The 25,516-nt window shown below is 39.2% G+C and overlaps 1 protein-coding gene across 1 annotated transcript; it reads right to left on the reverse strand.

Annotated features, from left to right (window-relative positions):
• Positions 1-4: 4 nt before the first annotated feature.
• On the reverse strand, positions 5-25,461 carry LOC108597633. Its single transcript, XM_017984278.2, has 10 exons — positions 24,726-25,461; positions 15,712-15,864; positions 9,772-9,929; positions 4,865-4,937; positions 4,555-4,722; positions 4,293-4,491; positions 3,680-3,990; positions 2,946-3,030; positions 2,521-2,880; positions 5-775 (listed from the first exon to the last, which is right to left on the reverse strand). The coding sequence occupies exons 2-10, from the start codon at positions 15,826-15,828 to the stop codon at positions 666-668; spliced, it is 1,581 nt and encodes a 526-aa protein (XP_017839767.1). The 5' UTR covers positions 15,829-15,864; positions 24,726-25,461; the 3' UTR covers positions 5-665.
• Between the last annotated feature and the right edge of the window lie 55 nt (positions 25,462-25,516).

Below are 25,516 nucleotides of genomic sequence, written 5' to 3' on the forward strand. Positions count from 1 at the left end.
ATATATATAATGTTTCTTGTGTTGGCCACATGCGTGTACAAAAGAAAACAGACAAATCCGCTTAAATATTAAGTATATATATATTAATGTATGTATGTGACGCTATCAAGTCGTAAACTAACTTTTGTGAATTGAGCTGCGAGTCGAGCGTGTCAATTCGCCATCAGTGCAACAAAATTTTACAAATTTAAAAAAAGCATTAAAACTACACGAATGTTAAATGGCCTGTTAATGCGCAAAAATATAAAAAGAAATTGTTTTATATAGTTTCATATTTTATATAGTTAAAGGTACTTGGTAATCTCAAGAAGAAAACTCAAAACGAAATAAGCGCTGCGCAGCTATTTTTCTCTTTTTTTTTATATTAATAAGATTGGTTTTTGCTCTCCGTTCTGTATCAAGCATTAGCCTATGTCTATATTTTGCTAAATTATTTAAGCTCTTGTTATAGATGTGCGCTTGACTTAAATTAACGCTGCACTTGACAGTCAAGAGGGCTGCCTTATAATAATGTCTATATAAACTTTACGATTTATTATAGTAAACATGCGTGCCTTGCTTTAACGGCTCCAAGGGCTCAACGTATAGTGCATTGTTGTGTGCTGTTCACCGAAGCTGTTGTTGCTCCTCATACTCCTTACGCTTGCGCCACGCTTCTCCCCCGTTCAGTCCCATTCCCCAATAAACATGCGTGGTGTGGGCACATAGCCGCGTGTTGGCAGCGGTAAATGGCGTCCATAGATGTGATTGTAGGGTGATTCAACAAGTTCGGAATCTACAAGAAGCAGTTAAGCGTGATATTAGCAAGTAAGTCTTAATAGTAGAGATGTATGCATGATATGAACAATATGTATGATATGAATATGTGTTTTGTATGTACATTGAGGGTAAGGTTCTGTGGCAGTCCAAAGGGTCCAAAGTAAAGGTAAAAGTTAGTATGCGTACAGTTTAAGGCTGTTGATTGTTTTTTTTTTTTAAGGCATTTACCCGGGTACAACAAAAGGTGGTGCTAGCTAATACCTTTACCCAAAAAATAGGCAAATTTTTCGCATTTATATATACACAGCGCTATATGTTTTTAAACGTTAACCGACACTCGAGTAAAGCAACCAATAGTGACATAACCTCAATTGTTGACTTGCGCTCTGTTTTTATTCGTTTTGTCTCATTTTCTGTGCTGTGCTGTGTGTGCAACAAATTTTCAATAGTCAAGTATCTGAATTTTCTTGAGACTAAGACTGCGCGGCTTGCGCGGCTTTAGGTAGCCATAAATGGATTCCATGTCACTGATGTCAAGGCGGCTGGCAGTGCGCCCAGTTCTTTGTGCAGGCGGTGCATTGTTTGTTGTACTTTTTGCTGTTGCTGCCGTGTTGTTGCCTACTGCTGTTGTTGTTGTTATGCTGGCTGTTGTTGTTGTTGCCGCTGCTGCTGCTGTGGTTGCTGCGGCTACCGCTGCCGCCGCCGCTGTTATACTTTTGTTTTTACTATTGAAATTATTTTTGCTTTTCAAGACGTCGTCATTGTTTTTCAAGCTTTTGTTGCTGTTGTTGTTCGTTAGCTGTCGCTTATTGTAGTTGTTATTATTATTGTTGTTGTCATATAGTTTTTTGTCAGCTTGCTGCAAAAGTGTTGCAGACTGCGGACGTCTACCACGCCAACTTGGCGCTGGCAGCAGCAACTTGTTCTTGTTATTATTATTATTGTTGTTGTTGTTCTGGAACTTGCTGTTGCAATGTTTGCTGTTGTAGTATTGCGTACGCCTGTTGATGTTGTTGTTGTGGTCAGTGGGCACACGCTCGTAAAGATTAACAGGCGCTATGCGCCGCCGTCCGCCGTACATATAAAGGGAACCCTCCTCATTGGGTTGCTCAAAGAAACTCTCCGTCGACTGCGACTTCTGGCGCACAGCCGTCGCGGCCAGCTGTCGCATATAGAGATTTGCATTTGCATCGTCTTTGTCAAAGTCCAGGTCAAAGTCATCGTATGCGTAACTGTCCGAAGTCATGGTCAACGGCTCGTCCTGCTCCTGCACCTGCTCCAGCACCGATACATCACTCTCGCTGCAATACTTGGTGGGCCCATGCCGATCTGCCAGACCGCCACTCAGCCGCTGATGCCGCCGCAGCTGCTGACTGCTCAAGCTGCGCTGCGGTCGCGGCGCTGGTATCTCACCACAGAGCGGCGCCAGCGCATAGCAGCTAACGCAATTGCAGGCCTGCTGCGTGGTCAAGGGCAAGCGGCGCATGGATACGCGTCGCGCACCCGCGCGCACTGCCAGCTCCTCTAGATCGTCATAGTATTGCGCCGGCGGTGGCGCTGGCGCTGGCTTCGGTGCCGCTGCTCTGCTCTGCTTGCGCTGGTAATGCTGACAATGGCGACTGTGTTGGTGGCGTGAATGCGCATGATGTTGCTGCTGTTGGTGTTGCTGTTGTGTGCATGTATGTGGGTGCTGTTGCTGTTGCAAGTGCAATGCGTGCATTTTGTGTGATGATGATGAATAGCCGCCCTGTTTATAAATACCTATGCCGCTCTCATAGCTGCGCGTCTGCCAAATTTGATGTTGCTGCTGCTGCTGTTGCTGTTGCTGCTGCTTCAATAGCTGCTGCTGCAGATGATGTGGATGGGCAAGCGCATGATGTGCATGTGGATGTGCATGCATGCCAGCCAAGTGATTGTGTATCATTGAAGTCTTCTTTTGGCTCAGCGTGCTCATGCCATTGTTGTTGTTGTTGTTAATGTTGCTGTTGTTGTTATTGTTGTTGTGGTTGTTGTTGCCGTTGGTAATGTTGTTGCCATTGCCATCGCGCTGATCCTTGTTGTTCTTTGACGACTTGACAAAGTTGGGCACGCGTGCACGCAGGCCACAATAATAAGGATCATCTGCATAACAGTTTAGTTATAAAAGTTATATGTATAGTACTGAAAGTTTAAACTTTGACATTTACCGTATTTCTTGTTGTCCTTGCCTTTGTCCGATTTGCCGCGTGACAGCTTGATTCTAGTTTCCAAATCAATGTCATCATAGTCCGGCTATAAATTATATATAATTTATATATTTAGCATGTGTATAATACTAGTTTGGCCCACCCAAAAAAAATAAATAAATCGCAAATCAAAAGACTTAGGCAACGAACTCATTCAGCTGCCTTGTAACTAAACAATTTTGCGCAAGGTGCGCCAGCCTATGTCTCTGTATGTGTATATGTGTGTGTGCTTACAGTTATAGCCCATAACTGTGCAGTCTGGCCAAGAGGCCGCCAATAGCTTTTGGCTCGCAGCTCGCTGAGCCCAGTGGCAACATTCCATGCATATTAATTACACGCGATTCGTTTGCAGTTATGCATATATATGTATATAGATTTCAGTTTAATTTTGCTGCTGAAATTCGTATTTTTATTGACTGCAAGCCAAATGCTTGTTGAAGCCCAACGCTCTGACAATGGCAAGCGACAGCAAAATCCGTCGCCGCAACAAGTGGCCTGGTATTTAGAGCTAAGAGCCAGAGCCAGAGCAAGAGCCCCAGCGCTCACGTTTTGCAAGTGCGCGCGCGTTGCGCATGTAGCCAAGCATAGCCAGCTTGCCACACTTTGTTTTTGTATATACTTATAACTGTGTATTTATTACACCTGCCTACAAAACTTCAGAGTAGCTTCAGCACTTGCGTAAACGTAAAACTTACCTTTGGAATCAGATCGTGCGCATAGACATTGTCCCTGGGTGGCAATTTGGGTGGCTTCTCGCTGCGTTTGTGCGCCAACTGCTGCGTCTGCAGCAGCAACTGTTCTCGTGTGGCAGCTACATGACCACTGCTGCCATTATTCAAATGCTTGCCCAGCTGCTGCTGATGCTGGTGCAACTGTTGCTGATGTGCGCTGCCAAAGCCCGAGCTGCCCGAACTGCCATTGCTGCCATTGCCAGCGACGCTATAGGGATCCTCATCCGGTATGGGTATGCGCGGGCGATTCTTGATGTCGACAATGGGACGTTGCACTGCAAAGAGAGCCAAACACATAAATCAATAAACAATAAAAGTTGCTGTCCAGAGCCAGGCTTAGTTTATCTATTAACGGCTACAGTCGAAGAAAAAATGTTTGAAGTCTGACTAAAAATATAGAAAGATAGATTATTTAAAATTACTTTATTTTTATTAGGATATATTTTAAATATTTAATTCAGTTTAAATTTAAATTTCTTCATTTATTTTCTTCTGCTCGCTTTGCAAAGAATAATATAACAAACATTATTTGTTTCTTTCAGTGTGCAGCGCTTCACTTGTTGCTTGGCTGACTTACCTGGCGGCAGTTTGCTCTTTAGCATATCCATGGCGACCACATTGACAATGAGCACCCAGATGGGGCACTCCAAAATGTCATTTTCCGATTTGACAAAGGCCACTACCGATAGACACTGCGTCTCCAAGCGCCGGCGATCCGGATAGGCACGGCGTAGTTCACGATTCACATTCGACTGGAACTTCTTCATGTCGAACAGCTGCAAACAAATACACACATACAATTAGCTACAGTGCAACGTGGTCGATGTGGAATAACTTGCCTTGACTATTTTTTCGCTTTCGAGGGCTTGATTGGGCAACTTTAGGATTTCGGCACCAATGGAGGTCTCCTCATTGGCATTGCTGGCGGTGCTCTTGACAAATACATTGCTCTTGGCATAGCGACGCACAAGTATGTTGCCAGCATCGTCCATTTTGATCTTAACGCCCTGTAATAAAAAATCGTAAGCTTATAAATAAAATTGCGAAATTTAAGAAGAAATGAATTTGCTAATGCGCTTTGCTTGTCAATTCTTTTAATTTGGCGGCGCAATATGCAAATTACTTCTGTCGCTGATTAATCACACATACCTGACCAATCAGACGCTTGAGCTCATCGGTTTTTTGATCGCGCATGGGATTGTCAAAGCCGCAGAGGCCAATGCTGCAAAAGAATTAAAGTTAAAAAGTAAAGTGAGTGATAATTATAAGTGGCGGACATTATTAATAACAAGTCAAGCAGCTGTCGCCTTAAATACATAAACAATAGCGCAGTTTGCTGCTGCGCTGCTGCTGCTGCCACATTCACTTTCCAAGGGGCTTAACTTGCGCAGTTGCTGTGCCGAAATGAGTCAGCGGCAACATTTTGTTATATTAAACGTTTGACAAAACATTTTGGCCAACTGGCAACGTTGCATAAAGGCACACAGACAAGCAATAAATGTAGCATATGCGCTTGCCACAAATTCGCATTGACAGTGATTTATGCGCTTGCCGCAAAGTGTGGCAGCTGCAGCTCAAAACGCAATATAAAAAATAAAAAAAAATTAACAACAAACTTTTTGTGTGATATAAAAAATCATATTTTGAGCGGCTTGTTTAATTGCAGCACAAGGCTGTGGCGCTTGCTGTGGCTGCGTCATGCAAGTTTGTTGCCCAAGTCTTTTGTTGTGTAGTGAAAAACTTAACAAGTCAAGGCGTAGTTTTTGCTGTTGCTGTTAGACAAGCTACACTGTACTTGGCTAGCGTTCTCTTTAAGGTCGTCCAAAATGTCGGCTAAAATGCTAACAAGTAGCTGGCAAAAAGGAAGCCGCAAAACGCGGCTAACAATGCAACAAAGCTAATTGTAATTGTTGTTGCTGCCGTTGCTGCTGCTGCTGCCGCTGTTATCTGCAATGCTCCTGCCAAGCGCACTTGACGCCGCCGCACTGTCACTATTATGTTTTATGTTAATTTTCGTATAATGAAGCGCTGCTTCTGCTGCTTGCCTGCCACTCAGCACAGCGCAACAGCAACAGCCAAAGCGGCAACAGCAATTGCCGTTGGCATTTGGCCATGCGCTTGCCGCTCAGCGCGTAACCATCTGCCTGAGCGTTTTGGCGTTGATTTATTGGCTAAATGCTTGTAAAAACGAAAAACCGTTTGCTTTGAAATGTGTGTCAAAGTTTTCCATGAAAATGAAATCGACATGGACTGCTGCAAACGCTGCCACAATTCGAGCTGTTATTGCTGCTGCCACCGTTGCTGCCATTACAATTGCTGTTGTTGTTGTTGTGCCTTTCAAGGTTGCGCGCATATATGAAGCGGATTTGCAGTTCTTTTGTCTTGATAAATGCTACGTTTAATATTAAAAAATTCAAGCCATAGGCAAAGATGAGTTCAGAACCCACTGTCAATCACACACACACACACACACACACACATACACACATGCATGCATTAACCAATTTCATGGCCTGGGCGCAAAAGTTGCATTCACTTCGATGTGGCCAGCATATATGTTTGCATTGCTGTTGCTGCTGCTGCTGCATATCGGTTGCAAGGTCGTCCGGTATTAAAAAAAATTATATACATGTATATAAATGCATGCATAAGATACAAAAAACTGGACCTGACACGCCTAAATGAGCTGAACGAAATCAACAACAATGCGAAAGGCAAAAAGTCAGCAACAATTTTTTTTTTTCAGCAACTGCAACTGCAACTGTTGCTGCTGCTGCTGTTGCCAATGAAAGCGAGCGTGTTTACAGATACAAACAAGACACCAAATTGGAGTTCAAGTTAAACGTGTAGAGTGGGTCACCAAGCTGGGGGAGCTGGCACTGTGGCTTCTTCAAGGAAGCGCCTGCGAAACGGCAAGCGCAACGGCAGTTAACGGCAACTGGTTTAACCAGCGTGCCATAAACAGGCACCGACTGCGCTGCAGCTGACCTGCGGCTAGTCCACAAAAACAACAACCGGTTCAACTAAAAAAATATGTAAAAACGCCATGTAAAAACGCAAGACTTAGGCAACAAACTCGCGCACAGCTTTTAGTTATAAATAGAGTAACGGCGCACTAATTAGCAGCTGCACCTCAAAACTCAGCATTACATTGAAGGCCACATCTATGTCCGTTTGTTTATATGATTCTTAGCCAACTGACGCCTTAACTGTGTGGCACGTGTGGCAAAAGCAAAAGGCGCAGGCTATTGTCAGCTTTGGTCTATTGTAAGTAACTGTAGCATGGCCTTGAGTGAACGCGCCTTTATCTTTTTTTGCGCACGCAAATGAAATCGAAATCGAGATCGAGATCGAAATGTTGCAATCGCAAAATGTTTTGCTCCATTTATAACACGCCTGCTTTTATAGCCGCGGGATATATTATGAGCCACAACATGCAAATTTCGATTTGATTGGCAACGCCCACGTCCGTGTCTAGCAAGGCGCCACTTGAACGCAAGTGGTCTGGCCACGAGTGCTTTGCTTTAAAGGGCTTTGTCTTTAATTAAAGGCGCTTGTTGTGCAAACAAAAAGCAACACTTTGTGTTGGTGTGTGTCTGTGTGTGTGTGTGTGTGGTCCTGCTGCGTGTCATTTAAATCGCAACACCTACAATATCTAATTAATTAATTTACATGCTAGCCCTTAACGAACTGCAAGAAAAATACTCTAATAAGTCCACTTCGGCCCATGGCAATTCATTAGCATTTGTCTAGATTTCCGCTGAAAAACATTGCGTGTGCATTTTAAATGGCAGCATATGATAAAAACGCCTCCAAGCTGCCCCATTGCATTCAAATGCTGCCACCTTTATTTCACTTGCAAATAGTAGTAGCAGCTAAAGTAGCAGCAGCAGTCTAGATATCAGTTTAACAAAGCGACAGCAGCTAATTAAACAACAAGGCAAAGCTAGTGGCAAGCTAAGCTAAACACTAAAGAAATGTACTGAAAAGAATGTGGGGACCTAAGAGTAAAGCAAAATAATATTTAAGATTATTTTGCTGCTCTTCATGTCTTAAATATTTCTTGCAATTTGTTGTGATATATATTATTTATTCTTACTTATTGTTATTACATTTTTAAAATTTACTACATTCATTACCATACTTTTCTCCAAGTGCAGCTAAACAAAAAAACTGATGCAGTCCAACTGTTTGAACTAAGCCGCATTGTCAATTGATTAACTTGACACTTTTCACTTGAAAGCAAAAAAAGCCACGAATTGAAATTCAAATTTTTAGCCCATAGCTAATGGCAAGGCTCACTTGTACTTAACCTGCAATTGACATGAACAAGTAGCCATGCAACAACAACAACAACATTAACAATGGCAACAAGCAGATGCTGCTGCTGCTGCTGCTGCTGCTGCTACAAAAGCAAATGACAATTGCAATTTGCAATGCGGCAATCGCTGATGACCTCGTCACGAACCCATCGCGAATGACTTTCGTTATTATTTTCATTTTCATTTTCAATTTCAAATTTCATTTGAATTTGTGCGCGCGCGTCTGACACTACTGTTAACAAAATGCTTGCTTATATATTTATTAAAGCTTTTGTTGCCATTGCTGCTGCTGCTGACATTTGGTCTGTGTGGCAGCATCTTCATTTTTATGTGGCAAGCCATTAAACAGCATGCCGCCAGCCTGTTTGCCCTTTTTGGTGCCTGCGCCTGTCACTAGCTGAGTTACGAACTTGAATTAATCTGCACATTTATGCTTTAATACGTAATGCATGCAACTACACTCAAAGAAAACAATGGCAATAAAAATTCATGAATTTCTAGGGCTTACAAATTTATACAATATGCCATAACTTAACAAAAACTGCAATGCTAGTGACTTGGTTTAACATTTTAAGCATGTCTAAGTGCAAGCTTACATTTTAAAATGTCCCAAATTAAATGTAGTTTAATTAGCTTTGCTTTAAAGAGTCCAAACAGACACAAATCATTAAAATCCGACTACATTTAGCTGAGTTGGCGCCATTCAAAGTTTGAAAAATGTCAAAAACTTAAATTTATTTTAACTGTCTTTGCTTTTTGGCCATATCTTTGCTTTTTCTTTACAACTGCTTTGCTGTTTAAGCACTTTTTAATTATATGCAATGTTGTTTTAGTGTTGGCTTGATTAAGTTGATTAATGACAGCAGATACGCAAATTTTAGTAGAGAGTTAATTTAAAAGAAATGAAATAATCCAAGTACCTTAAAAGCGCTTTAAGCCTCACTTGACATTTGGCCATAGTCTAAGTTTTTTTTGGGCTTTGGCTGCAGCAAATTGCCCGCAAGCAAATTGAGCTTCAAGCATTTGGCATTTGGCAATTTGTGGCACGCAAACTCTTGAATATCGGCATATGTTAATTAGCCTCAAAACTGCAGCGCGCTGGCCCCAAAAAAATAAAAGACTGCAGTCAAGCAGACCACAAAAGCAAAGAACTGTTGCCAAATTGCTGCGCGGCGAAACGGAAATCGCTTATTTCATAGAAAAATACGCGCAATTATTAAAGCATTTTCCCATGCTACAAATTGGCCGCAGCAGCAACAACTGCGGCGGGCGTTGGCGGCGGCGACGGCGGCGGCTGAGGTCACAGGTGCTTTAATTTTGCATGCGCTGAAGGTTCTTTTGGATATCTTTATCTATTACGCAGCTGTTGTGGGCATTACAAGTTCAGTTTGTCCATTAGTTTGTAATGCGGCGTGGTCATCAATTTAATGGGCGTACGCTGGAGATTTCATTCAGCGCTCATTTGGGAGCACATCAGGTGTAATTTAGCAATTTATTACCAACAGCAACAGCAGTCAGAGAGTAAAAACAACAACAGCCGCTTATTGTTTTTATTTTTGCTGATTTTCTTTGGCAGTGGGTCAAGGGCAAAAGTTGCTGCGCATAAGTTCAAAGGCAGCGTTTATTTAATTATTTTAATTTACATTTTTTTTGCATCCCTTTTTTTTTGTTTTGTTTACAAATAGTTTGTGTGTGTGCCGTCAGCAATTAATAATATTATTGTTAAACACTTACCGCATGCCATCGAAGCCGTCGTCGGAGCCATTGATGGTCAGCACGGGAGCACGTGCATAGGCTTTGGCTACGCGTCTATTGCGCTCGAAGACAATTACTTTGGCCCAGATTTCATCATCGATTTGCGTCCATTTGTCCAGCACTTCCTGTATGTGCTCCTGCAAACGAAAGGTGTGAAACACAAAAAGATGCCGAAGCATGAGTAAATGGCAAACAAAAGACTGAAGCGAGCAACTTGCAGGCAACAATTGCCAATGCAAATGCAACTAATGCCAGCAATTTTCACTTTCTATGCACTCCAAGCGCTATCTATGTGTGCTGTGTGTGTGTGTGTGTGTGTGTGTGTGTGTATTTGTGTGTGTGTTCGTAGCTTTTTGCCAGCCAAAGTGAACGGCCTTGTTGGGCGCTTGCGTTTTGTGCTTTTAATTTTTGTTGTTGCTGTTTTTCACTCAATTTACTTTTACTATTTTGTTGTTGTTGTACTTGCTGTAGCTTTTGTTGTTGCTGCAGTTTGTTAAATAAAAGTTAAAATCAAATCGGAGCACGAAGCTTTGATAGTGTTTCGTGTTTACAGCCCCAGACAGACAGCCAGACAGACAGACATATAAAATTATAGACAACAGCGCTTAGCAGCTTTTACATATATACAACGCGCTCTCTATTTCATATATATATAATGCGCGCTCTCTCTCTCTCTCACTTTGTGCATAGTTATTTAAAGTGCTGCAAGGCATTCGATTGCAACTAAAGCAAAGCAAATGCAACTCGCTGTCGCTTGCGTCATGCTTAAGTGCACCAGCAATAGTAAAGCGAGCGCATATTTTACATTTCGTTATAGTTTTCATTATAATCGTCATGCCTTTATTTTTTATATCCACACACACACACTTATGCACACAAAAGGTTTCGTTTTCTTTTCATTTATATTAAATTAATCAGCGAACGAAACAACATTACAAATGGCATGTGAGAAACTCTTACAACTGTTATGAAATCACAATGAAATTGAAAATTAATGTGCATTTTATACAAAAAGAAATATTTTTGTTGCCTTAAGTGTGTTAGAGACTAAGGCAAAAAGTTTGCTGTGATTTATATATAACTATAACAATACAATAAAATATCATGCAAATTTCAAAGCACTCAAAAGTTAAACAGAATTTGCACTAACATTAAAATTAATTTTAATCTAGTTTTTTGCAAAATTTCACAAAACCAGTTGCGATGATAATAATAGTATAAATTTATATGACATTTATAACAATGCAATGAAACTTTTTATGCAAATTTTTAATGCTGCTAACATATAACTATAATACGCGCTAGCATTAAAATTAATTTGATACATTTTGCGAAACTGCAAAGCAGAGAAACTCAATTAGAATATAATGAAATTTATAACAGTACATAACTTTTTATGGCAATTTAACTACACTTAAGTTACGCTTTATTAATTTAAATATGCATATTATATGTCATATAGTTAAACGTAGTTTTGATATAATTTTTTGGCATTTAAGTTTTAACTACTTCAAGCCAGGCTTTGTGTTGTGCACAGCTGGCGATTTAATGGCGCCCCACACACACCCATACACACATATGCATATAAATGTACTGCATGGCATACAAGACAAACAAAAAAGAGGTTCAATTAACCCGCACAAAGAACAGGGTCATAAACAAAGCCATTAGCCCAGTAACCAACATGCGCTCAGTTATAATTTTATTTTTTCCAGATATGTTATTTTTGTTTTTTTGGGCAAAGTTCAGTAAACAAATTGCGGGCTTTTATGAGCTAAGCCCAGACAAATAACTAGGCAGCAAGCAGCAGCTAACAATCTTATGCTTTGGTTTGGCTTAGTTCTACATTGAGTTTGAACAAAAGGCAACGCATGGTAAACTTGTCTAGGCAGCTCCGAGCTGCTGCTGCTGAAGCTGAGGCTGAAGCATATTAAAAATGCAAATAAATCATGTAGTAAAACTTGTTAACCTTTTCGTCTTTGTCTATTTGTATGTATGTGTGTGTGTGTGTGTGTACTTTAGCTTTAAAACATTTGTATGTGCGGCGCAGACAGCACTTTTGATTTCACTTCAAAGTCGCTTAGATTCTACTTAAGGCAGATTCACTTTTGTTGTACAGGTTTTTTAAAAATATTTATTTTTTCTCTGCTTTTCGTGTACTGATATTTTTGGCAGTCATGCCAAAGAATAACTTGTAGGCTCAAGTGTCTTGCTGGCAAAACAAGTTACAACTTGTTGATGTTGCTTAAATTTCTAGGCCGCATCTGCTGCCAAAACAAAACTTTTAGACGAATGTCAAAGTTCAGCTGTGCAGTGTAGCTGCAACTTCAAGCTGTTGTTGTTGGGCGATACTTCTTGCTGCTTGTTGTTGCTTTAATTAGCGCGCTTAAGCTTGAGCTTGGCTTGGCAACGGGCGCGTATACGTAATATTAATTGTGCATGAAAATTAGCACAGCTATGAAACAAGTTTGTGCACAATGTTTGTTGTTGTTACTCTGGCTGGCTAAAATGCCAATCGATTCTTAAAAAAGCAACTGAACTGGTTTTTTAAGCACACATTTATTATACAAATTATTAACGTACCACAAAAAAGTAAAAAAACCAAGCAAAGTTTTAACATTTTTGCATATTTTCGGAAATTATTAATATGGTTTGTTTTTTGTGACTGTGACGCAAATCGATAATCAGGCGATTAGGTAAGTTGGCAAAGCAACAGCGTATTGAAATTTTAAAGTAGCCAAAGAATAAAATGGAAATATTCCATGTTATATGTAGATTAGAGATCGAAAGCTAAAGTCATCACGGATGTGCAAGCTGTGAATCAGAGAGTATTGATAATAGCTATGAGCAGAGAATCTTTAAGATGAGTTGGAAAAAGACACGCACATTTGCTTAGATCATAGCTTTTATTTTTATAAAATTACTTGCCAAGAAGTAAAATATATTAAGTGCCGTTTTATTGATATAAAAATCAATGTGCGGAAACGTTTAATATTTATTGCTCAATAATTATTTTGAATTGACAAGCATTTTTAATATTCAATTTATGTTAAGCACATTTTCTATTTACTATAATTACAGCCACTAAAATTTGAAACGTAAGCAAATGTTCTGTTAGTTGTTCAACAACTTTCGCCATTTAATTCGAGAGATTTCACAAACTGGTAATTAAATCTAAATATTTGCATATATTTATAACAATTTAAGGTTTAAATTGAGCTGTTGACTGCCATAAAGTATAAAATTATAGCCTGCTTTTACCGTTAACAAATGTTGCGCGACGGTAATTAAATTTAATGTTACACGCTGCGCTGTTTTAATAAGTTTAATAAAACAAAAACTGAGCTAGAGACAATCGAGCGGTAAACACACATGAGCACAAGTGCAATTCGCACGGAAGTTGCTACAGAATCTTGAGCTTTTGTTTGCTGCCTTTTGTGGTTTATTAAGTTTGCACTTCTTTGCGCTGTTTCTGTGTAAAATGCTGTTGAACTTTGCGAGTCACGATTTGGCACAGCGGCTAGAGCATTAGCGGCTGAGCCTCAGCCTCTGCCTCAGCAAGATGACAACAGATGCGCACTGACATTTAATAAAATGTTTTAGCCGCTTGCAGGCATTGGCTATTCACTGTTATTGTTGTTGTAATTGATATATACATAGGCAGCAATTGCTTTTGTTGATAGATTCATTTGTGTACGGCAGATTGAATTGAATTGTTTGCTTTCATAATACTTATTATGCATACGCAGCGTATGCCCTGCAGAACTCACTCACAAATGTCAAGCTGACCCATTTTCGGTGATCATCGAGTGCAGCGTAAATATTATTATTAGCCGGCTGGTCAAGTGAGCAATAATTGAGCAGCTCGCTAGCTAAAATTTTATGCAAATTTTATGCATGAAGCGTAGCGCTGATTTGCCTTTGCCAGTGCCTTTGCTTGTGCTTAGGTTTAATAATAGCTTGGCCAATAGTCTTCCGTCAGGCGGCTTCAATCAAGAAAACTTTTGCTTGAGCAGGAAATTGTTTGAAAATTATGACTACCACTGTTTATAAGGCATATTAAATGCGCGCTGGCTTAAAAGAGCGGCGCGTTGAAAATTTCTTTGGAATTTTCTTCCCCAACTCAAACTCCAACTTGCTGTCTGCTTTCAGAGTCAGTTGACATGTGGCTTTTCCTGCTTGCGCCAACGCGTTGCCACCGCCAATCCTGTTGTACAACTCTAGGCCGAAAATGAAACCAAAACCGCACACAAGCTACAAAAAAAACTGAAACCAGGTGAACGTGTATTAAGTGACAGTGGAAATGCAGTCAAGCAAACAGCACAAACTTGTTGGCTGGCTAAAAAGAAAAACTTTCATTTTCATGCCCACTTTCGCAAAAAATGAACGTACTGGCATTAGAAGTTGCGCTAGTTCTGCCAGGTTCGTTGCCTAAGTCTTTTGTTTTGCTTCCCAGCTAATAAATTTGTAAACATTACCGTAAGCATTGCTCAATAAAATGCACGAGCGACAAAATAAGGGCAACAATAGCTAACTGCTGCCATAATTTGTTGCGCTCTCCTCTCTCGCTCGCTCTCTCTCTCTCTCTCTCTCTCTTACGCTCGTACTCATTGTTGACTGAACGCTTGTGGGAAAATTTCAACTTCTTTGTCATGCTAAACAGAATTATTGAGCCGCCAGCCAGCTCATGTCAATTGCACAATTGTCTGGCTGTTGGGGCGTTTTTGCTTTAGACTAAGCTGAAACGCGTGGGCGCCCAAAATGAAAACTCAAGCGACAAAGGAAAACAGTGTCAAGCGAGCTTTTCACCTCTTTTGATTTTTTTGCCACATTTTAAAACATAAAATTTTATGAGCTGGGTGTGTTTGCATATCAAAATTGTGCGACCCAGTTAACTTATATTTATAATAATAATACGTTAACAAATTCGGCTTTTGACTGTTGCTTGCGTGGGCAGCGCCACTTTGGCCAAAAGTATAATACTCAAATGTTTAACAACAAATAGTTGAGTTCAAGAGCTTTATATAATTGTCAATAGATTTGTTAGCTTTGCTATAAATAAAGCTGTAGCTTCTAGCAACATTTGCTGCTTTACTGCAGCTATAATCGATATTTGTTTAAGACGCTCTTTAAATTTATAGCGCATTTCGCAAGCATTTCAAATTTTATTTAATTTGTTTAAAACACTTTTTTATGCTGCGCATAAACTTGTCTCTAAGCAAATTTTGTTGACGCTGCGCATTGCCTAAACTATAAAAATCAATGAAATACCCACACACACACGGCAAGCGCTACACAAACATCCGCAAGCGCTGTGAAAGAGTGAGAGAGAGAGTGAGAGCGAGAGCGAGACACGCATACTATAAAATGAAGCTCGTGCTTAGGGTTACGTCTGCATTTAGCAGCTATTTTCGTTGGCTGTTCGTTAGTTTGTTGCGCCAACTGCCAAATGGCTATAGGCAAATTAAAAATGCACAACGCATTGCGATGGCCTAACGGTAATTAATGCAATTGGTCAATACAGCAATAGCAACAGCAACAACAACTTAGTACCTTAGACTTGTGGTTTAAATGCGTTTATATGCTAAGACTGACCTCAATGCGGCCACGCTGCACGTGTTGAGAATAAGCCACAAATCATAGACAGCAACAACAACAAGAAAAACGAAAAACTGGCAACTGGACAAAAGCGGAAGTCCAAGTCTTGAGCTGTCTTGAGCTGTTGTTGTTGAAAACGTCTTGGTCGTGCCATGGCCTCCGTTAGCCTCATTTTTGTTTTGTGTGCTAGCTTCTAAGCAATTGACACACACACACATACAAACAAGCGTATAGTTATGCTAATGAATTGCATTTAATTGCTGCCGCATCATGCTCAATGCCTGGGCTCATTAAATCCATTGAGATTGCCTATCGCCTTACCTTGTAAAGTTTGTCTTTCTGATACCAAACATCCTCTTCCTCCTCCTGCTGATTGAAGGTCTGATCCAGGTTCAGATCATCGCGTGAACGTGACAATATTTTGCGGCGCGACACCATTTTCTGTTTGTTGTGACGCTTTCAGCGTTTGGGAGTCTGCAAAAATACAAGTTTGCCAAAATTTAATATATGCTTGTTACAACTAAAGCTTTTATATGTGCCGCTCATAATGAGCAGTTCTTGCTGCTGACAGGCCTCAAACTGTGCAAACAGCGACCCAAAATAGAGTTCAATGCACCCAGAGCACAATACAAAAAATTGTTTATGACCTGACTTCCTTTTTACAAGTCATCCATACAGTCAGTCAGTCAGCCAGGCCAGCTCAGCCAACTCAGCTGTGTAAACTTTGTGTGTTGCAACGTTGAACCTGCCAAAGCTAAATAAGAGTTCTTACAACAGCAAAATGCATAAATACAGTTATGCCTTTTGCGGTTGATTATGACAAGAGGCTGCATAATTAAATAATTATTTGCTTAAGTAACAGCAGTAATGATCAGACTGCAGATGGAGTAAATGCGACTATTGTATGCACTTTGTTGTATGATTGAAATATAAAGCTAAGTAGCGTTTAAACTAATGATATTTGTTTAATTTGTGCATTATATTGGAGTTGGTAGAGACAAGCAAATAGCTGCATACCCTAAAAGTTTTCATTTCCAGCTTTAAATATTTGTATCTCATCCTTTCTTTGTTAAGTCTTGCACTAAAACTTCTTTCAACTCTTATGCTTTTGATCTAAACATTTTTTAGACATACCCCAGTGAACTCTTAACTATCATAACTTGGTCAAAATATTACACACATAGTACAGAAATTCTTTTAGCTTAATCTATGCTGCATTGCAATAACAAAGTGCACTGCTTACATTACCAATTTGTTTAATTTCAATTTAACATGAATTTTTGCAGCATTTTCTGCTGCTTTGGTAGCACTGTGCGCTTTGTACGCTTGGCATTTTTATGGCCAAACAAGAGAATTTATGTAAAACATGCAATTTTTATTGAATTACTTGTCATTTTATGCGCACTACGCGCTAAAGATACAGATACAACGATACCGATATGCCAGACGACTGAAAATCAGCTGCGAGACGACAAAGAGTGTGAGAGAGAGAGAGCGCAAAAGCAAGAGCTAGTAAATGCTAAGACAAAGCAAACGGCAAATCATTTGTATATTGCTTTTTTACCTTTTTTCGCTGCTTTTTTTTCTTGTTATTTCACGGCTCAGTTTGTCAAGTTGATGAAAAAAACGTTCATTGCATAATAAACACCTATTGTTGAGAGAGCGAGCGGAGAAGAGAGGGAGCGTTAAAGAGAGGGGGCAGCTGCTTGGCATCTCCAAAGCAGAAGACGCATAGCGGCTTATAGCTTTCATATAAAGCAAGAGACACACACACACACGCACTCTCTTTGCTCTCATTGGCTTTGTATGTATGCAAATGTAGCTTGAGGTTCGCTAACCTGTTGTCATATTTACACGCTTTGTTTGCTGCCTGCTATTATTATTAATATTTATAATTGTTTAGCAGCTTTCTTCTGCCCAAAATGTTTGACTGACTGACTGATGAGTCGCTTGACTGACAGTCTATAACTTTGACAGTGCTGCCATAAATCCAAAAAAAAAAACATTTGCGCAAGAAATGCATATGCATGCCTATGTATGTGTGTGTGTGTGTGTGTGTGTTTATTGTCAACGGCCGACGCCATTTTGTGCAATAGTAGATTGCAATCGCATAACAAATGTTGCCTGCTGCAACAAAAGCCGTTAAATTGTCTGCCTGACAATGTTTTTTTCTCTGCTTCTTGCTGATTATATATATATATAAATGTATATATTTTTGTTGTTTTTGCAGCATTCGTTGTCTCTCTATCTGCAACTGCATCGCGTCGCTTGTCGTCCCGTTTACAGCAAGTTTATTGAGCCGCATGTTTCTTGCACCTTTCAATTTTTTTTGTTGGTGTCTTTGTCTTTGTCTGTTGTAAGTTCGATTTGCGCTTTTTTGGACTGCATTGTCTTTTTATATTTTGGTAACTGTCCACTGCAAGTCAAATGCTAGGCTATGGTATCCACTCTCTTGTTTATAGTGCGCGTACACTCCCCAAATTCCGCCGCAGCACGTATGCTCCAGCTCGGGTTCTGGCAAGTCAGACGTGTTCTAGTTTGCCATCAGCAGTAATTACGTGCAGGGCTTATATAATTCTGATAGGCACAGTTGCATATATTAGCATAGACTTAACAGTTGAAGGCGCCACTGCTGCTGACCTCAAAAAACTAGAGAAAATACTTTGAGCTACTATTAAAATTCAAAATTAAAGCTCATAGTTATAATTCATTTTATAATTACATAGATTGATCTTAAGTATAGCTGTGCTATAATATAAATGGACAAGAGTTTTATTGAAAGTTATTTTTACTGCTTTCTTTATAAATTATTTAAGCTACTATAAATATTAATTTGCTTAATTCGTTAATTTTTCATTATTATTGTTTAATTCAGAAATGGTTTTGGTTGCGAGACAGCAACGAAATTTGATCTTGCATTATCTTGTATTAAAATCTTATTTGTTATTGGAAACTGTACGGAAGATGGGAACGCTGCTTAATAAAAAATTGTTTTAAAATCAGAACAAATTGTATATAGTAGTCGATAAATTAAAGCTCTAAGCTACAAATTAATTCTAAGACCTTCATCTTACCATTGATCTTAAGCATATTTTGGCAATAACTCAAACTGGAAAGCAGTGCACACATTTTTCAAAATTATCTGCGAGTTCAACCTACATTTGTCTTAAGCATTTAGTTAAGTTAACGCTGTTGCTTATCAGCCCACAAATTAAGTTGTTCAACAACTTTTGCTGGCATTTTACAACAATTTTAGTGTGGCATGCCAAATGAAAATAAACAAACTGTTCCAAGAACATTAACAGTTTAAAAGTTTAACGCTCATGGCAAGTTCTGCTGCGTTCTGGGTAAGAAGTGCTTGACTTAAGCAAGTGCTGGGCCAGAAATGTGTTTGGCACAGTTTAAGGACTGTTATGGTGGCTCTTGTGCTCTTTGTAAACAAATGTCGAGTGTTGATTGGGCGCTGCATACTTGATGAAGTCATCAGCGCTTTGGTGCTGTTGATTTTGTTGATTTAGCTGTGCAGTTAACTGTTATTTTTCACTGCAGATTGCAGTCGATTTATGCAGCGTTTTGGCCAAGTCATTGCCATTGCCAACATATATTCACTTTCAAAAAAAAAAGAGGCTCAGTGGCACGCACAACAGAAAACAGAAATTTCAACGACTTTCACAAAATATATTAACAATAAGCTTGTGCACTTTGTCTTTATTTAAATAAATGCCAATTAAGCTGACATTGATATAATACCAAAGTAGCTAACAATTGCACGGCAATCTAATTAACGTAATTCAATTATGAAAATATTTCCGTAATATAACAAGAGTTTATTAACTTTTGCCACTGCAGGCCAAAATACCAAAAATACAACAAGAAATGCTTTCGCTGCCGGCAAATTTCGCAGCATCAAATTGATGATCATCGAAATAGAAAGTAAACTACGATTTTACGATTATCTGCGCTGCAGTGTGAAGAAAAACAAAAATGCCGAAGTAAAATGCTTGCAGTTCAAGTTTCAACTTTCACCCAAAAGAACTTAAAATTCAACATTAATCATACTATGGGCAGCGCTGCTTACAGCTATTGCATATTAATAGCATCGGCCTTTTTTTATGAATGAAAGTCTGCGTCATAAACAGACGAGGAAAAACGCAGATACACAGCAAAAAAATAAAGCAGAGAATATTTAATGAATTATGAATTGAATTGGGATTTTATTATTGCATAGAGAGTATGAAATTCAGTGACTGCTTAAAACAAAGTAAGCCAAAAATTATTATAATTCTAAAAGCTTAGACTACTACTACTAAATTAACAACTACAATTGTTATGCATTTTATATAAATTAATTTTACATATCTTTGCCACTTTGACTGCAACATTTTCTCGCTGTGCATTTGCAAATGAAATATGAATAAAATATTTGATTTGCTGACAAATGAGTTGCTTAGATAGCAACGTAGTCAAAGCGTCAGACTGTCAGCTGCATATTAATATAATAATGTTAGCTGTAGTTGGCTTGTTAAATTCACTTAACTGGGAGCAAACAGCTGCTTGGAAATTCTAATGCAAGCGCGGTCATTGGCTGTGACAGTTGCCCAGCGGGCAGAGAGGGGAGCGTAGAGGAGGCTTGTTGCTTGTTATAGCGCACTTTATGATGGCCACTTTTACACTTAAACATTTGCCGACTGACGACTGCCAGCAATTGTCGACAGTCTGTTGACTGTTGACTGCAAGTTCGTTTACCTAAGCCAAGTTAGTTTGTTTGTTTGTCATTGTTTTGTGCATGCCAAATGGAATTGCAACTGCGACTACGATTGCTGCTGCTGTAAACAGACAGCACGTGTGCCATTGTGTATGTTTGACAATGTTTAGCGCAGACACAGACAGAGCAGCGAGTGAAGCTGTTGAGTAGTTTTGTAGTTGATTTGTTTGCACTGCTGACAGCGTTGGGCAGTACCCCTCAAAACGTTAAGTGTGTGTGCAGTCAGAAAACACAAATTTTGTGGCTTATGATGGCCACGACCACACAGCTAAATATGCCAAATCATAGCAGCAGCGTTTAATACACTGCACGACTGGCAAATACACTACAAAATGAATACTTGCATATTAAAGTTAATTGTGCTATTAATGCTAGAGCAGCAATTTAGTTCAACTGCTGCCCTTTGCTATTTTAGAAATAGCTCAGCTCCATTTAGAAAGTATTTCATTTGCTAATTTGTGCTTTTTGTTTTGCATTTGCTTCATTATGTAACCAGAAACGACTTGAAGGCAGCGCTAATGAAGCGCTTCTTGAGTTTCTTGTGCAACAGCAAATTTGATACTTTCGTTCGAAAGGTCTTGGCCGAGTGACAAGCAGCCAGAAACAGAATCTAAGCTATGCTTGTTGGCAGCTTCGACTACAGCTTTGATTGATTGGCTTTGGCTCGACCGCAACGAAATTCTATGCGCCGCATGCTCGCCATATATACAAAGGTCAAGCGGCAAAGAAGTTCAAGCAAATAGACAAAGTATAGAGCTAGAAATAAATAACAACAAAAAGCGATACAGATGATGAGTGGCCATTGATTTGTGAGCAAATTAAATTAAGCAGTCATTGACTTTGCTGCGTCTCTTTTCATTTGTGTGTGTGTGTTGGCTAAACACGCATATGTGTCTGTCTGTCTGTAATGGAAAATAATATTTATAATGCGCGTATTTAACGCCTGTGATGCGTTATTGTTGTAACTCATTGTTGCTGGTGGTGGTACTTGTGTCTTGGCCATGGCTAATCAAATGCTTTAATTTGCATAACAATGCCGTGAAAGTGCTCAACATGGGATATGGTTCAGTTAATCGTTTGTCTTGGGGTTAAGGTTTTCATTATGCAAATTGCAAATACACATAGGAAGCTAATGTTGCCAAAATTTGTTTGGCTTACAGCAAAAACAATGCCTAGCGGAACTTTGTGCTGTCGTTTGTCTAACAGCAGCAGCAACATAAATATGCATAAATATAAGCAGTTAATATTACGCCAGCCAGCAAGCAAGCAAGAGTCTCTCTCATCATGCACGCAATTATTTGAATGAATTTTTTATGTTAAATCACAGCGTTTTACAATATTTCGGCATCGTCATGTAACTGTCAGCGTTATTTCCTTTGCGCAAGCAGCACAAACTTAAACATTTCAAATCGCTGCGTTGTCTCGTGTTGTTTATTTTGTTTGTATTGGGGCTTTGATTGATTTTCGTGTGTGTGTTGAAAATGCAAATGAGCGCGCAGTACACGAAAAATAACGAATGACTTAGGCGACAAACTTGTGCAGTGGAACAAATGAGTTTTGAAGCTTTGGCTGTACAACTTATTAAAGTAAAGCTTGCAACAGGTGTCTGTCTATATAAACTGCTGACACTTTCATTATAACTGCAGCAACGTACGTAAAATTTCCGCATATCTTTTTTTTTCTATCACAAACAACACAAAAAACTGGCGCTGGCCAAAATGAACGAGTGCAACTTTAGCCTGGCCAAAAAGCAAACAGCTAACAACTACTAGCTGGCTGGAGTGAAAAGCGTAGCAAAGCAGACAACAAAAACAACAAAAAACACGCTGAAATTACTTGCAGAAAAACGCTAAAGCAAAACAACAACAACAACAACAAACATTTGGCGGCTGCTTTCGTTTTCAGTCTCAGTTTCAGTCGCAGTCACAGTCACAGACTCAGTTTACAGTTTTCATTTCTGTTCATGTGTGTGTGTGTGTGTGTCTGCACGCTTCAACTGGCCTAAGCGACTGTCTTGGCCACGTCTGGCTGGCAAGTTGGCGTGCAGCCAGCCCAAAAGCATTGTAAGTGTAGCAATTTTGGGGCCAGGCAAGCGGGAAGGGCTGCTCAAAAGTTTGTGCACTCAATTTTCCGAAAGCGAATGCATGTTGTTGTGGAAAATGAAACTGTTTGCTCTGGCGCTCGACGTGCCAAATGCAAGTAGCCAGCAATTAGACAATGCAACGTGTAACGAGTAGCGAAGTAGCGAGTAAAGTAACGTCTGTTACACAAAAGTTACGTTGACCATCATTAGCTGGCAAACGCAGCAAAAGCTAAAGCTGAAGCTGAAGCTGAATGAAAGCGGAGGCTGCTTGCTCGCCTGCGATTTGTGCTTATCACACGACTGCAATCAACAGCAATAAGCTGGCCAGCTAGCTAAATATTTACGTGTGTGTGTGATTTTCACTTTTCTCATAAGCGTTTTGGCCCAACGAAAGTTCGTTTTATTTATTACACATGCGCTGCTGAAGAGCGGAAATAGTATGCGGTAACAATAGAGATCATAATATTTATATATAGCTAGCTATATATATATATATATATTGTTGCTTGGCTGATTGAGTCAGCCTCCAATTGTGTGTGAGCGCCAACAATTGCCTACGCTTGCACTTAAAATGCAATTTATATTTACAAAAGCAGCGACTCAACAAAACAATGCCAAATGGTTTAATGTTTTAATAAAGACTTCAGCTCAGTGTCGTTGCTTAGGGTTGGGTTAGCTACTGCGGCTGCTGAGATAAGCCATTAAAGGCCATCAGTTAATAGCAAACACCAACTGCTGCTTATTGTTGTCGAGCTAATCGTTAACAAGTGTAATAACAACAACAATAATAATAATTATGATAACAACAAGAGCAACGCGTGCTGCAGTTTGTTATTTTCCTGTATTATTATTTTATAGTTGGCTGCAATTAATAAATTACATTTGTCTACAGTTCATTTCTTCTTCTTAATATATAAATAATTTATTTTCTAACAAATAACAGCACATGTGAAATAATCTTTTATTTTTCATTCTATCGTTGCATAATCTTCACAAAATATATTAAGAACTTATATCATTTTCTAAAAACAGATTTGTTGCATTAGCTTAATTAGTTTAGTTTTAATGACTAATCAAACACAAAATTTGCATTTTTCTGTCTGCCCGTTAGTCATTTAATTGGCATTTTAATCTTTACAACAATGTTAGACAATTTTGTAGGTTTTTGCATCTGCTTAACCCAATTCTTAATAGAGAAATGCCATAAATTTTGCTTTGGCAGTCGCACATAAATTAATTCAAAAAGAAATGCGCTGCGCATGCGTAAACAGCTAACAATTTTTTTTTCTGATAGAATTTCTAAGCCAAACAATGTTGAAGCAAAGAAAACAAAAGACTGACAGTCCATTGATAAACAAAAATAAAGCTCAAGCGCTTGGCAAATAAACAAATTGACAAAAAACTTTAAATTAAGAATCAAAATAAATAACATTTCTTTAGTTAACAGTTGGCTTGTCATTTTTGTTTTTTTTTTTAAGCATATTGCGCATACGTCGCGTTGCAAACTTTTTGCTTATTGTTCTTGTTGCTGTTGCTGGGCACGAAAACTCATTTGTTCATGCAGAGGTCTTTCAGTTATTTTTCTTTTGTTGCTGCTGAGAAAATAAAGTCAACTTTTGTTGTTGCTGCTGCTGACTGACATTTCCCATTACAATTGCTTCATTATTGTATACAGCATATATATGTTCTTGGCAGATCAACACTTTCAACACGTCTTGAGCGCAGACTGGCAATTGTTCACATTTATGACTGCATAATTGCGCTTGACTGCGCTGTGTTGCAGTTGCACACTAATTGACTCCCACCAGCAATAACGAAAAATAAAAAGCTGCAGCAGCCAAAGCGGCTTCCTTCCTTAACAATTGTCATAACACCTACTGCAAGTATTTTATATATTTTGTATATGAATTTTGTTTTGGGCACGTCTGCATCTGCCTTTTGCTTTTTGCAGGCGTGCTGACTGCCAGCCAGACTTAAAGCTATAGCTATATATGTGTATGCCGACTCTGTAGTCAGCGTATCGCTGCTTCGAGGCCAACACACACGTCTAGACCCGCTTTGCTTATGACATTGTATTGTTAATGCTGCACTAATAGTTTTAATTAGTTTCTCAAAATTTATATATATATACAGTTTGACTAAAAATTTGAAGCTAGGGCTTTTATTTGGGCTTTTGTTGTTAACCTTGAGCTGCGCTTGCTTGCGTTTGCTTATTTTGTATTTAAATGTTTTCAAAATGAAAACGAAATCAAGTTTAAAGTTTACATAAAGCAATTTATATATATGTATATATATGGCCAACAGGAAACTCAAGCAACAATACAAGCTGTAGCTCTGGCTGAGGGCGTGCATTGCATGGCGCCTTTGGCTAAATGTTACGCATACGCCATGTTTTACAGTTTGAGGGCTGCTGCTGCCGCTGCCGCTGCATGTGCAACATGTTGTTGCAGCTTTGGCTTTTGCATGCGTGTCTGACATGCTACTCACCTTTTGTTCAATTACTTGCGTTGTTGTTGTTGTTTTTATTGTTGCTATGTTGAAATTGTTGCAAAATTGCAGATATTTTCCCAATGATTACGTAGCCCAGGCCGTTGTCTTGTTGCCGCTCTTGTTACTTTTATTATTATTTTCTTAATGCTGTAACAATTGTTATTTGTATTTTTATTGATTTTATAATTAAGCAGCAATTGTTGTTGCTGTTGCTGCTTTCCACACACACTCGGCGCTTTTCACTTTGACAAAAACTATTTCTTTTTTTATATAAATAATTTTTGTTGCTTATAATTTCACTACAAGTTGTTGGCAGCAGCTTTTTTGTTGTTGTTGCTGAACAATTTCGTTTGCTTTTGGCCAAAACGTGTTTAGCAATTTGTAAGGCGTCGAAAATTTCTAATTTCTTATATTTATGCCTTAATCATAATTAATAAAAAAAGCGTGCACTTTTTACTCTGTTTTTCTTATTTATTTAAACAATTGCATAACGTAAGCGCGCACTAAAAAATTTCGTACATGTGAAATGACAAAGCTAAAGCTGTAGCTGAGGCTGAAGATGTTGATGATGATGAGCCTATTGTTGTTGTAGTTGTTGTTGCTTTGTTTATATTTAAGCAGCACTTTACATACATTTGTATGTGTATGTGTGTGTGTGTTTATGCACTGACACCGACGTTGCGGCCCACAACAACAAAAGCACAAAACTGTAGCGAAACGCACTCGACGACTGACACGACACGACTGAAGCGAAACTTCAGGCCTGGTCTACGCTGTGGCCTTAACGT

Source organism: Drosophila busckii, chromosome 2R (assembly GCF_011750605.1).
Source record: "Drosophila busckii strain San Diego stock center, stock number 13000-0081.31 chromosome 2R, ASM1175060v1, whole genome shotgun sequence".
In the NCBI taxonomy this organism is placed as follows: domain Eukaryota; kingdom Metazoa; phylum Arthropoda; class Insecta; order Diptera; family Drosophilidae; genus Drosophila; species Drosophila busckii.

Excerpts from the sequence above, each read along its gene's own strand:
- LOC108597633 (XM_017984278.2), bottom strand. The coding sequence starts at position 15,828 with ATGGTGTCGCGCCGCAAAATATTGTCACGTTCACGCGATGATCTGAAC. Across the intron at positions 3,031-3,679 it reads CGCACGATCTGATTCCAAAG|CCGGACTATGATGACATTGA; the intron begins GTAAGTTTTACG and ends TATAATTTATAG. Across the intron at positions 776-2,520 it reads CAGCTATGAGAGCGGCATAG|ATTCCGAACTTGTTGAATCA; the intron begins GTATTTATAAAC and ends TGCTTCTTGTAG.